The 13,480-nt window shown below is 42.2% G+C and overlaps 1 protein-coding gene across 2 annotated transcripts in view; it reads left to right on the top strand.

The window, feature by feature from the left end:
* The window catches only part of KIF26A (kinesin family member 26A), a 179,595-nt gene that overhangs the window by 145,865 nt on the left and 20,250 nt on the right, over positions 1 to 13,480 (top strand). For both annotated transcript variants that reach the window (XM_081857681.1, XM_081857682.1), the window contains exon 6: positions 13,128 to 13,337. In XM_081857681.1, coding sequence (XP_081713807.1) covers positions 13,128 to 13,337 — 210 coding nt within the window. The remainder of the gene's footprint in view (positions 1 to 13,127; positions 13,338 to 13,480) is intronic.

Raw genomic sequence — 13,480 nt, 5'->3', positions numbered from 1 at the left:
AGGAGATTCGGTGGGCACCTTTGCGCCCCCCCGGCATCGTGAAAGAGCCTTTTTAAAGGCTCCGGAGCGGCATCGGGGTGAGCGCGGTGCTGAGGATCGCTACCCAGCTTACGGAGTGAAGCCGCGTCGCCATTAACGGAGAGCGCCGATTCCTTTCTGAAATCAACGATTGGCAACAACAATACCCGTGAGTAAGATCGCAAAAGTAAAACGGGACTTAAAAAATTTAGAAGATTTGGCTGAAAACGGGAAGGCAAAAATTAAGGAAGTCAGCCTCCCGGAACTGCATGATTAACGGAGCAATGAAAAGACTAAGCTGTGTTTAAATGGACTTTCCTTTTAACTCTTATTAAACCAGACATCGAAAGGATCTCCCCCCTGTTGTGCAGGAGAAGGGGGGGAGGAAACAGAATTAATTTAACCTGCAAAAGAAAGGGATAAGGAATAAAAAACCTCTGCTGCCGATACTTCTGGCCAGGCTGCCGGAGCAGCGATCGCCTGAAAAAAGGAACTGTCAAGTGAGCTGTCAAAGGATAGCGGCTACAAAATAAGACTTATTTTGAAACATACTCGGAACTTTGGTGGATTACAATTCTAACAGTAAAGTGCTACAAACTAAAGACTTTTAATGGGACTTTTGCCTTTGGACTTTCTGTTTCTTTGTTCTGGGTGCCTTTGGATGGTTACAATTTCCTCCTCTAGAGGGCTTCAGTTACATTAAAGTGTATCCAGTGGGATTTTCCACTTGCAACTTTCCTGTGTGAATGACCTTGAGTTATGAGCAACCCGCCAGAAGAGATTTCAACAAGAAGTAAAACAAAGCAGGCTCAAAAACAAGCTCAAAAAAGAGGCTCCTTATCAGGAGCAGCAGCTGCACAAGAAAAAATAACAGCAGCATCAATGGAGTCAATGACACAGGCCCTGCTTAAAATAAATCAGTCATTAGAAGTACTCACTAAGCAATCTGCAGAACTTACCAAACAGTCTACAGAGAACTCTAAGAAACTGACGGAGTTGACAACAAGACTAGACCTGAATACAACAACAATTTCATCTAATACAGATTCTATAAACCGTTTGGTTCAAGAATCTACGGAAACAAGGAGAATAGCTGAGAGTGCTAGGTCCACTGCTGAAGAAACCAAAGGAAAGTTTGCGCCCATTGTAAAAAAAGTACATGAACATGATTCAGCATTAGCCCTACTAGAACTGGAAAGGAAAAGTAAGAATCTGAAATTAAGACTGGTTCCAGAAGAGGAAGAGGACAAGCTTGGGGAATTCCTCACAGATAAATTTCAAGACTTCTGGAATGATGAGCTAGATGGAGAGGAAGATGAATTTATGATAACTTCAGCCTTTCGGATTGGCAGGAAGCAAGGGAAGAAGCCAAGAGACTGTTTAATTACCTTAGGATCAAAGGAACAAAGAGACAAAATATTGAACCTACACTTCCAGAAGGCCTTGGTCATTAAAAATTCTCAGATTCAAATATTCAAGGATATTCCTAAATATTTTTTGGAGGTCAGATCTCAATTTAAAGAACTAGTTGATCTACTTAAGAAGAATAATATCCCATTCAGGTGGGAATTTCCACAAGGGCTGTCCTTTAGCTTCAAAGGGAAGAAAATTAAAATAAAAACAAACCAGGATAAAGAGTTCTTTTTGGAAAGAAATCAAGAGGATCTTCAGAAAGGAACTGTCAGTGAGGAGGAAGTACCGGACATCTCAAATCTATCTTTTGGACTGAACCGAGCACCGACCGAGGAGGAACAACAACTTGGTGCAGTCGGTGGAAGATCTACCCAGTAACCAAAATGTCTCTGCAACTCTTCAGTTGGAACTGCAATGGTTTGAACCACCCTCGAAAAAGGGGCCAAGTATTTCATTTATTAAAGAAGGAACATCTAGATGTAATCTGTTTACAAGAAACCCACATTGCCAGGATACATAGAAAACTTTTAACAAACAAGAGATTAGGACAAGAATTTATATCATCAGATAGAGTCAAGAAAAGAGGAGTTGTGATTTATGTCAAGGAAAAATTTGAACCAAAATTGATCTTTAAGGATGACCAAGGAAGATACCTGGCAGTGGAAATCCAAATTCATGGAGAAAAAATATTGATTGTTGGAGTTTATGCACCAAATGAGGGGAAGGCTGAATTCTTCAAGAAGTTGCATGAGACTTTAATGGACTTTTTGGACTTTAAAATTATAATGATGGGTGACATGAATGGAGTCGTCTCTACAAATATGGATAAGGCCCAAAGACAAACAATATCGAACGATGGAAGACTACCAAAGACTTTTTTTGACCTGACTGACACTATGGATCTGATTGATATTTGGAGAACTAGGAACCCTCTGGAAAGGGAGGGGACCTTCTTCTCTGAAGCAAAAATGACATGGACTAGAATTGATCAAATATGGATTTCTAGTAATCTGGCATCAAAGGTTAAAAAAACAGAAATCTGCCCAAAGACCTGCTCTGACCACAACGCTGTCAAGATGGAAATGACACTGACAACAGCTGGAACCTTTAGATGGAGAATGAATGACACCCTCTTTGGAGATGAGGAAATTTGCAAAAAGGCCCAAAAAACACTTAAAGACTACTTCGAGATCAATTTGAGATCAGATACAGAAAAAAGAATCATTTGGGACGCAAGTAAAGCCGTGATGCGTGGCTTCCTAATACAACAGAATTCAATAAAGAGGAAAAAACAGAATGAGAAGAAAGAGAAAATTTGGAATCTAATAAAAGAAGGGGAGAAGAAACTGAGATCTAAGCCTAAATCCCAGGAGATATTAAGAGAAATAAAATTCTATCAAACACAATATATGGAATTGATGAACCAGGAAATAGAATGGAAAATTAAACAAATGAGACAAAAGACTTTTGAGTCTGCAGATAAATGTGGGAAGCTACTGTCTTGGCAACTGAAAAAGAGACAAAAACTGAATACAGTGACATCACTCGAAGTAGACGGGAAGTCTATTAATAAACCAAATGAGATAAGTAATTGTTTTCAAAGTTTCTTTAAGAAATTATACAAACAAGGGCCAAAAAATGAACAGGAGATAGAAGAATTTATTGGAAAATACGGACTATCAAAAATTTCTGAAAACAACAGAAGGAGTTTAAATGAGAAAATTACAGATCAAGAAATAGAGAGTGCCATCCAGGATATCAAGCTGGGAAAATCACCAGGACCAGATGGACTAACTGCGAGATATTATAAAGTATTGAAGGACTGGTTAATACAACCACTGAAAGAAGTCTGCAATCAAATTTTGGAGGGGAAAAAGGCTCCCGAATCGTGGAAGGAAGCATTCATCTCACTTATACCAAAGACAGAAACTGAGAAACATCAAGTTAAGAATTACCGCCCTATATCACTTTTGAATGTGGATTATAAAATTTTTGCAGACATTCTAGCAAAAAGATTCAAAAAAGTTTTGTTAGAGGAGATTCACAGGGACCAAACAGGCTTTCTACCAGGCAGGCAATTGTCAGACAATGTGAGGAATATTATAGATATTCTAGAACTTTTGGAAACTGATATAAATAGAAAAGCTGTTTTGATTTTTGTGGACGCAGAGAAAGCCTTTGACAATATTTGTTGGAGCTTTATGAAGAGGAATCTCCAAGGAATGGGGGTAGGCAAGAACTTTGAAAATGGTATAAGTGCAATTTATTCCGAGCAAAAGGCCAAACTTATTGTAAATGGTATGGTTATGGATGAAATTCCAATAGAGAAAGGGACACGACAGGGATGCCCAATTTCCCCTCTATTGTTTATATCGGTACTGGAGGTTTTCCTTAATATGATTAGAAGAGACCAGCTGGTTAAAGGTATACAGGTCGGAACTAAACATTATAAGCTAAGAGCATTTGCAGATGACTTAGTTTTGACATTACAACAGCCAGAAACTAGTACAAAAAGAGTTCTGGAACTTATTGAAATATTTGGTCAGGTAGCAGGTTTTAAATTGAACAAACACAAGACAAAGGTGTTGGAAAAAAATCTTACGGTGGGGGAAAAAGATAGTTTTCAAAGAGAAACTGGTTTGGAAATTACTAAAAAGGTAAAATATCTGGGGGTGAATTTAACATCTAAGAATGTGAACTTATTTAAAGATAACTATGAGAAATGCTGGGCTGAAGTGAAGAAAGATTTCGATATATGGTCAAGATTGAGACTTTCCTTGTTAGGCCGAATTGCTGTAATTAAGATGAATGTATTGCCGAGATTGTTGTTTTTGTTCCAGACATTGCAAATTTTAGATAAGATGGACTGTTTCAAGAAGTGGCAGAAAGATATATCTAAATTTGTCTGGCAGGGCAAAAAACCCAGAATTAAATTCAAGATTTTGACTGATGCAAAGGATAGAGGGGGCTTTGCCCTGCCGGACTTAAAACTTTATTATGAAGCAGCAGCTTTTTGCTGGCTGAAACCATGGCTACTTCTTGAGAATACAGACATTCTGGACTTGGAAGGTTATGATAATAGTTTTGGTTGGCATGCATATTTATGGTATGACAAGGTAAAGGTACACAGAAATTTTAAAAATCATATTATTAGGAAAGCATTGTATAATGTATGGAATCGATATAAAGATTTGTTTGAAAGTAAAACCCCCAGGTGGCTGTCACCAATGGAAGCTAAGGCGGTAAAAAGATTGAACATGGATACAGACTGGCCAAAATATTGTGAAATTATAGAATATGATGGTGAAAAGTTGAAACTACAGAGTTTTGAGAAATTGAAACCTAAAGTCCGAGATTGGTTACATTACTACCAGATTAATGAAACTTTTAAGCAGGATAGAAAACTAGGATTTCAGAAGGAGAGGTCAAAGTTAGAAACAGAATTGCTAGAACCCAATACTAAGAATTTGTCTAGAATGTATAATCTGCTGCTAAAATGGAATACACAAGATGAAACGGTTAAATCAGCCATGATTAAGTGGGCACAAGATATTGGTCATGATATTATGTTTGCTGACTGGGAGCAGTTATGGACCACAGGTATTAAATTTACGGCATGTAGTGCCCTGAAAGAGAACATAATGAAAATGATCTATAGGTGGTACATGACCCCAGTCAAGCTTGCAAAGATATATCATTTGCCCAATAACAATTGCTGGAAGTGTAATGAATGTGAAGGAACCTTTTATCACCTTTGGTGGACCTGCCCAAAGATTAAGGCCTACTGGGAAATGATCTATAATGAAATTAAGAAAATCCTTAAGTGGACATTTGTAAAGAAACCGGAGGCTTTTCTCCTGGGCATGGTCGGCCAATTGGTACCAAAGAAAGATAGGACCTTTTTTATGTACGCAACAACCGCAGCAAGAATCCTTTTGGCGAAGTATTGGAAGACTAAAGAATTACCTACTCTGGAAGAATGGCAGACCAAGGTGACTGAATTTATGGGACTGGCAGAGATGACCGGCAGAATCCGTGACCAGAGGAAAGAGACAGTGGAGGAGGACTGGAAAAAATTTAAAATCTATCTTAAAAATTGTTGTAAAATTTCGGAATGTTAAGATGTCAGGGGATTGGACACAAAGAATTACAGCTATAAATCGAAATTTATAAAGTAGAAACTCTTTTTAAAGAGAATTAAATATAAAAATGGGATGAAGAATTGCTAAAAATTTTGAAATTTGGATGCAGTGAAGGGGAGGTTTGGGGAAGTCGCATTATGTTTGTTTGTTTTTTGTTTATGTTGTAAAATCAATAAAAATTATTATAAAAAAAAAAAAGAAACAGCACTGAATGCCAGCCAGCCACAGCTGAAAACAACCAGGACCACACTCCTAAGGCTTTAGGGTACAGCTGTAGCTTTACCTGCCCCACACCTGATGGCACATGTCAGGCGAGTGTCAAGTGGGTGTGGCCTGGCCAGAATGGTCTCGCGGGCCAAATTGGGAGGCCTGAATGGGCCCATGGAACAGAGGTCCCCCACCAGCAGAATAGTGTGAACTATTCTGTGAACTATATAGTGTTAAAAGTCCTTCTTTCTGATTACCCTGACAGGAAGCCGGCGTACAGCTTCCGGGTCATGTGGCCAGCATGACTAAGCCGCTTCTGGAGAACCAGAGCAGTGCACAGAAACACTGTTTACCTTCCCGCTGGAGTGGTACCTATTTATCTACTTGCACTTTGACGTGCTTTTGAACTGCTAGGTTGGCAGGTGCAGGGACCAAGCAACGGGAGCTCACCCCGTCCCGGGGATTTGAACCACCATCCTTCTGATTGGCAAGTCCTAGGCTCTGTGATTTAACCCACAGCGCTTACCTGCCCTAAATGCCTACAAGACATTTGGTATCAGGAAAGATGGTACCTCAGGCTTGAGTTTGCAGGGCGAGGGACCAATAAATAGCTTGCAAACAGGCTCTCCCAGTTTCCTCACTTGCTGCTAACGCCAGTTACCTCAGTTGGTTTTTATGTATATTGCCCTGAAAGTTTTATATTGAAGTCTAAACAGAAAACTAGCAAACCAGACTGGTTCTCCACTAGCTTGCGTTCAGCTCCTGTCAAGCAGTACAACAGAGCTTTATCTGCAGTTATGTACAGTCATGTAGACTTCATTTTTGCTAGGAATGAGGACTGATGGGTTAAGCCAAAAGGCACATCTGATTTAGGTCCTTTTTTAAAAAGGCAGAAAGAAGGGAACTGAAAGCCAAGGAATATTCAAGTGTGACAGAAAAGGTCACCATATGTTTCTCTTCAGATTTTAATGTTTGTCAAATGCACAGATGGAGATATAGATATATATGGTATACAAATGCATGCTCTGAACAAATTTCGGCAGACATCTTCAATATCTTTCTGTGACCGCGATGGTGCGAATGAAATCATTTTGCAGTTCTCCAGCCCTTGGGTCTCCAACATGGTGTTCTTCAGGTGTCGTTGGACTGTACTTCCCATCAACCGCAGCCAGAAAGGCTTGTGGTCAGGGATGATGGAAGTTGTAGTCCAACATCTTCTGGAGGTCATAACATTGGTTACCCTTGCCCTAGCTCTTCAAAAAGAGTGTGTGGCTAAGTAGCCTTATCCTCTACTAATTTGTTCTATTCACATGGGGCTCATCCACCTGGGAAGGTAGCTCAATCTAGGAGAAAGAAAACCCTTTCAAAGCCGCCAAAGTGGGTGGCCATCTCTGCCTCTTGTTTCATCATTTCGGAAAGTAACTTTTGAATTCTTTGCACATGTGTACACCAGAAGCCAATTCAAACTCATTTTCAGTGTTTTTGTGCGAAGTCCTCAATTCTCTCGCTCTCAGATGAGGTCACTTGTTCTTGTTGCACAGGAGAGAAAAAATAAGTTTTTAAAAAACGCTTAATTAAGGGAATAAAAGCATTTGAATACATGGCAGGTGTTTTCATCCCCTTAAATTTGTTCAGTCATCAGTGTGCATAACTGAGATTGCATACTTGTGAGAGGAGAGGGGAAGGGCAAGGCACAATGAATTATGAAAATTAGGGGCTCGGTGTCAGGATGATGATGACACATCCTGTTTTTACTCCTCGAAATTGCTAGCTTTCTGCCGCTGACTTTGCAAGTGTATAGCTTTTTCTCAGCTCCCCTGGATGCGGGTGGTGATGTCCTCAGGCCTTCAAGTCTGGGCTTTTCCTCTTGTTCTTGTTGACTGGGCAGGTTGTGGCCTCTAGGGGAATCACCTTTATCCCTAGGGCGATGAATTGTGATTGAAACACTTTAATCGCCCCCATGGTTATGGGCCTGTAAGTCTCTTAAAAAAAAGAGAAGTTTTCCCCTTGAGATGTCCTTTTGATCTCCTCCTCACCTGCTTTCCTCCACCCCTTCTCACGGCCTCACATCTCCCTGCAGAGAGCTAGAGGCAACCCCAGGAAAATAGAGACAATGCCTTACACCCACAAAACCATGGATTCTGCTGCCTTTCGTAGTTGTCTGGCTTCTTCCATGTTGCTTTGTCTGAGAGACACAATTGAGAGCGGATAGGAATTGGGGGAAGAACAGCAATTCGTCACCTCTGGGCTATCGGGGCTGGCCCCCAAACATTTTGCTGCTTGGGGCTAAGGCTGGACAAATTCATTGGTTTTGGTTCTCTCTGTTTCTCGTTTTTCCTAAAATTCAGTTCTCCACAATTCTGCTGTAATTTGTTGAGGGTTCTTTTTTCTTTTTTAAAAATCCTCATGAAAATTCTTCAACATAACTAATAAACAGGTTTTTGGTTTCAGTATTAAGTGGAGCTTTGAGAAATATGCACCAAGCTGTTTCCCCCAGTGGCAGATATTTTTGTATGTCATTTCCCCTAAAATTATGCACATGTTGTTGTTTAGTCGTTTAGTCGTGTCCGACTCTTCGTGACCCCATGGACCAGAGCACGCCAGGCACTCCTGTCTTCCACTGCCTCCCGCAGTTTGGTCAAACTCATGCTGGTAGCTTCGAGAACACTGTCCAACCATCTCGTCCTCTGTCATCCCCTTCTCCTTGTGCCCTCCATCTTTCCCAACATCAGGGTCTTTCCCAGGGAGTCTTCTCTTCTCATGAGGTGGCCAAAGTATTGGAGCCTCAGCTTCACGATCTGTCCTTCCAGTGAGCACTCAAGGCTGATTTCCTTAAGAATGGATACGTTTGATCTTCTTACAGTCCATGGGACTCTCAAGAGTCTCCTCCAGCACCATAATTCAAAAGCATCAATTCTTCGGGGATCAGCCTTCTTGATGGTCCAGCTCTCACTTCCATACATCACTACTGGGAAAACCATGGCTTTAACTATACGGACCTTTGTTGGCAAGGTAAAAAGGAGGACCCCTTCATGGATCACTGCCTTGCCGTGGCGAAGGGGCTTGAATAACTCAGAGAAGCTATGAACTATGCCGAGCAGGGCACCCAAGATGAACAGGTCATAGTGGAGAGTTTTGACCAAACGTGATCCACTTGGAGCAGGAACCGGCAAGCCACTCCAGTATCCCTGCCAAGAAAACTCCATGGACAAAGACAACAGGCATATAAAAAAAATTATGCACATATGTGCACTCTAATATGTGCATTTTTGTACACATTACTTGATTGGAGAAGTTGGAATCCTACACGTTTTTATTTATGTTGTACGTCCTTGTCCACCCCATAAAGCTTACAGAGAGAAGAGTTAATTTTCTTGTTGCATTCACACACAAGACAGCTGAGTGGGAACTATGGGCTGCCTTACTTCTTTAAAAAGGATACTTAGGAAGTGAAAACAATCCTTCCAAGAGCCAACCCTTAATTCTAGATAGGAGACCCCTTCCCAGTGCTGGGTTCTGGCAGGTATTAGCTCAAATTACTCCTCAGAACAAAGGTCTGTACAGTTAAAGCTATGGTTTTCCCAGTAGTGATGTATGGAAGTGAGAAGTGTACCATAAAGAAGGCTGATCCCCGAAGAATTGATGCTTTTGAATTATGGTGCTGGAGGAGACTCTTGAGAGTCCCATGGACTGCAAGAAGATCAAACCTATCCATTCTGAAGGAAATCAGCCCTGAGTGCTCACTGGAAGGACAGATCGTGAAGCTGAGGCTCCAATACTTTGGCCACCTCATGAGAAGAGAAGACTCCCTGGAAAAGACCCTGATGTTGGAAAAGATGGAGGGCACAAGGAGAAGGGGACGACAGAGGATAAGGTGGCTGGACAGTGTTCTCGAAGCTACGAACATGAGTTTGACCAAACTGCGAGAGGAAGTAGAAGACAGGAATGCCTGGCGTGATGTGGTCCATGGGGTCATGAAGAGTTGGACACGACTGAACGACTAAACAACAACAAACTGGAATTTATTAAGATTATGATTATAATTTCTGTTTCTGTTTACAGGCCTAACATAAGAATATAGGAGCCTTTATGGGAAGACATATTTTAGGCTCTGGGTGTGAAAAGGGTCAGCCTTGGCTTACATCCTTTCGTATAGCCAAGTGATTGTTTTTAAGACACTACAGCAAATTACTGCTGTTGAAGGTAACATTCTTCTTAAGGGCAGGATGGAAATGTGATTTCCTTAGCCACCATCCCACACTGACTGTAAAACTCGGTGCAGATAAACACAGTTTACCGGTGTATTTGGAGAGCCAGCGTGGTGTAGTGGTTAAGAGCAGTGGACTCGTAATCTGGGGAACCATGCCCGCTCCTCCACATGCAGCGACCTTGGGCTAGTCACACTTCTTTGAAGTTTCTCCGCCTCACTCACCTCACAGAGTGTTTATTGTAGGGGAGGAAGGGAAAGGAGATTGTTAGCCGCTTGGAGACTCCTTAGGGTAGTTATAAAGTGGGATATCAAATCCAAACTACTACTACTACTACTCTTCTTCTTCTTCCTCTTCCTCTTCCTCTTCCTCTTCCTCTTCCTCTTCCTCTTCCTCTTCCTCTTCCTCTTCTATGACGTGTGCTTGCAGTTTCCTTCTAATTTGGTGCTTTTTTGAAGTGGTGTCCTCTTCTTTGTATATTTTTGCACAGAGAGGAGCGTTTTCCCGCCCTCTTGGCGATATGTCAAGGTCGGAGGAAGCTCTCTAGCATGCATGCACTGCTAGGAGCTTCACGCAGCCTTGAATGTGTCACCTACAATACACTCCCCCCCCCTTTGAAGCAACTGCTTCTTTTATTTTAAGGTTCGCTTCTTTTCTAGGACTGTCTTTTCATATTCATATCAGCCTAGGCGCTGGGGGAGGCGGAGAAGGGAAAGAAAGCCAAACAGCAGAAGAATAAGAGGACCACTTTGCAGAGCTAGCGTGTTTGAGTGATGCTGCGTTCCTGAGAGCAACATCCCCCCCCCCCCAGTCAGTAGATATTTAACCTCTTTGTTATTTGGAAGAAAGATGTACAGTGCTGCGTGCAAAGGAATATTTCTTGAGATGGATAAAATAAGCAGTTATATCTGGGCATAGCATAGCGCTCTGAACTGGTGCTCCTTTTAGAATAGAGGGGAAGGGGGAAGCTAGAATGTGTGGGTGCTTTGGAGTTCCTGCTTACCCAAGGAAGCAGTTGGATCAGGGCAACTGCAGAGGAGACGAGCAGGGCTGGGTGATATATCAATATATTGTCCAAAACAGGTTTGAAGTCCATATAGTGGTACCTCGGGTTAAGAACCTAATTCGTTCTGGAGGTCTGTTCTTAACCTGAAACTGTTCTTAACCTGAAGTACCACTTTAGCTAATGGGGCCTCCTGCTGCCGCCGCGCTGCTGCTGCACAATTTCTGTTCTCATCCTGAAGCAAAGTTCTTAACCCGAGGTAATATTTCTGGGTTATTGGAGTCTGTAACCTGAAGTGTATGTAACCCGAGGTACCACTGTATTGTGATATCAGTTTCATAATTTTTGACCTGGCAATGTATCAAGAACTTGTGTGTGTGTGTGATGCAAAAAATCACAATGTGGGGAAAACCGTAAAGCCAGCCAATGTCTCTGCATAGCTCCATTATTATTTCAGACATTGTATATCGTGATGTTTAGCTGGTGATATATCGCAGTGTTGAAAACCCGATACTGCCCAGCCCTAGAGATGAGTTGGAGGAGTAACAGCTATTGCAGATACTACCAAGACTGTAGGCTAGTTCACACTTGCATTTGCACAGCTTAATTTCTCCCTGCTTGACAACCATGTGCTTTTAAATGATTGGCAGCTGAGTGTGTTAAGGCTCCATGGAAAAGCACAACTTTGAAGTGATGTCAGTGCTCTACATACAAGGTTATTTCCCTGTTGCCCCATTCATTCTTGCAAGCCAACACTTGTCACAGTCTTCAGATGATAAATGCGTGAACCTCCCTCCATTCTGTTACTTAGGGGAAGGGCCATAGCCCAATGAATAGAACAGAACAGTCTTTATTCTGCTAGTCCACAGACCATAGCAGAAGATAGCTCTGTGGTAGAGCATATGCTTTGCATTCAGAAGGTCCCAGTATCCGGCAACTCTAGCCAGAGCTGGAAAAAACCCTTGTCAAAAAGCCGATTCCAAGTGGCATAATCAGTGCTATGCTGGGTGGACCAAGCAGCGTTAGAAACTTAAGATATACTGTATAATCTAGGTGCCAAATGGCTCCTTAAACCAGGGTTACAGTCACCAAAACTGAATGCCTAGTTGTCATTTTGGGGCAGTTGGCTTGAAAGCCATATTTTTCAATACAACTTTTGGGTTCCTGAAATTCATTCCGGTTGTGTAGATAAAATACAACAGATAGAATTCTACTGGATGTGTTGTTAGTGTGTGAAAACAGTCCAGATCCAAGGATCGCCAGGCATGCACCTCCAGATGGTGGAGATGTCAGGCGCCATTCTGGTGCCCTGGCATCTACACTTGGTCGCAAGTGGTCAGTAGCCAGGTGCAAAATGCATCTGGCACCCAGTGAATTTCAAATGCTGACCAACAGTCTGACTTCACTATAAGACCGTTTCCTGTGTGGGTGGTGAAATTGTTGTTGTTTAGTCGTGTCTGACTCTTCGTAACCCCATGGACCAGAGCATGCCAGGCACTTCTGTCTTCCACTGCCTCCCGCAGTTAGGTCAAACTCATGCTGGTAGCTTCGAGAACACTGTCCAACCATCCTGTCCTCTGTCATCCCCTTCTCCTTGTGCCCTCCATCTTTCCCAACATCAGGTTCTTTTCCAGGGAGTCTTCTCTTCTCACGAGGTGGCCAAAGTATTGGAGTCTCAGCTTCAGGATCTGTCCTTCCAGTGAGCACTCAGGGCTGATTTCCTTCAGAATGGATAGATTTGATCTTCTTGGAGTCCATGGGACTCTCAAGAGTCTCCTCCAGCACCATAATTCAAAAGCATCAATTATTTGGCGATCAGCTCTCACTTCCATACATCACTACTGGGAAAACCATAGCTTTAACTATACGGACCTTTGTTGGCAAGGTGATGTCTCTGCTTTTTAAGATGCTGTCTAGGTTTGTCATTGCTTTTCTCCCAAGAAGCAGGCGTCTTTTAATTTCATGACTGCTGTCACCATCTGCAGTGATCACGGAGCCCAAGAAATTAAAATCTCTCACTGCCTCCATTTCTTCCCCTTCTATTTGCCAGGAGGTGATGGACCCAGTGGTCATGATCTTAAGTCTGAGCTCAGTTTTCGTTTGGAGCTAAACCCATGCATTTTTGACGACTTGCAGGTAAAAGTGATGGTGAGAATTTGCCCGTCGCAAGGAACACATGACACATCGGAATCCATGTCGTTTTTGAAGGTGGACCCGCGGAAAAAGCAGATCACACTTTATGACCCATCTACCAGCAGCCTTTCCAATGCTGGCCACCGAAGAGGAGCAGTAGCCGTCCCAAAGATGTTTGCCTTTGATGCTGTATTCCCCCAGGATGCTTCCCAGGTACCAGATCTGAGGATATAATGCTAATAATTTGGGTCGCTGCCGTGGCATTTTAATTTCAGCAGGAAAATTCTTCGCAGCTTTTAGGATGAATTTTCTCCCCTTTGAATTAGTTGGTTTAATTACTGGGAAGGCATGCTAAT

The sequence above is a fragment of the Podarcis erhardii genome (assembly GCF_964252035.2).
Source record: "Podarcis erhardii genome assembly, chromosome: 1".
Classification (NCBI taxonomy): domain Eukaryota; kingdom Metazoa; phylum Chordata; class Lepidosauria; order Squamata; family Lacertidae; genus Podarcis; species Podarcis erhardii.
This window is presented reverse-complemented; position numbering and strand designations above follow the sequence as displayed.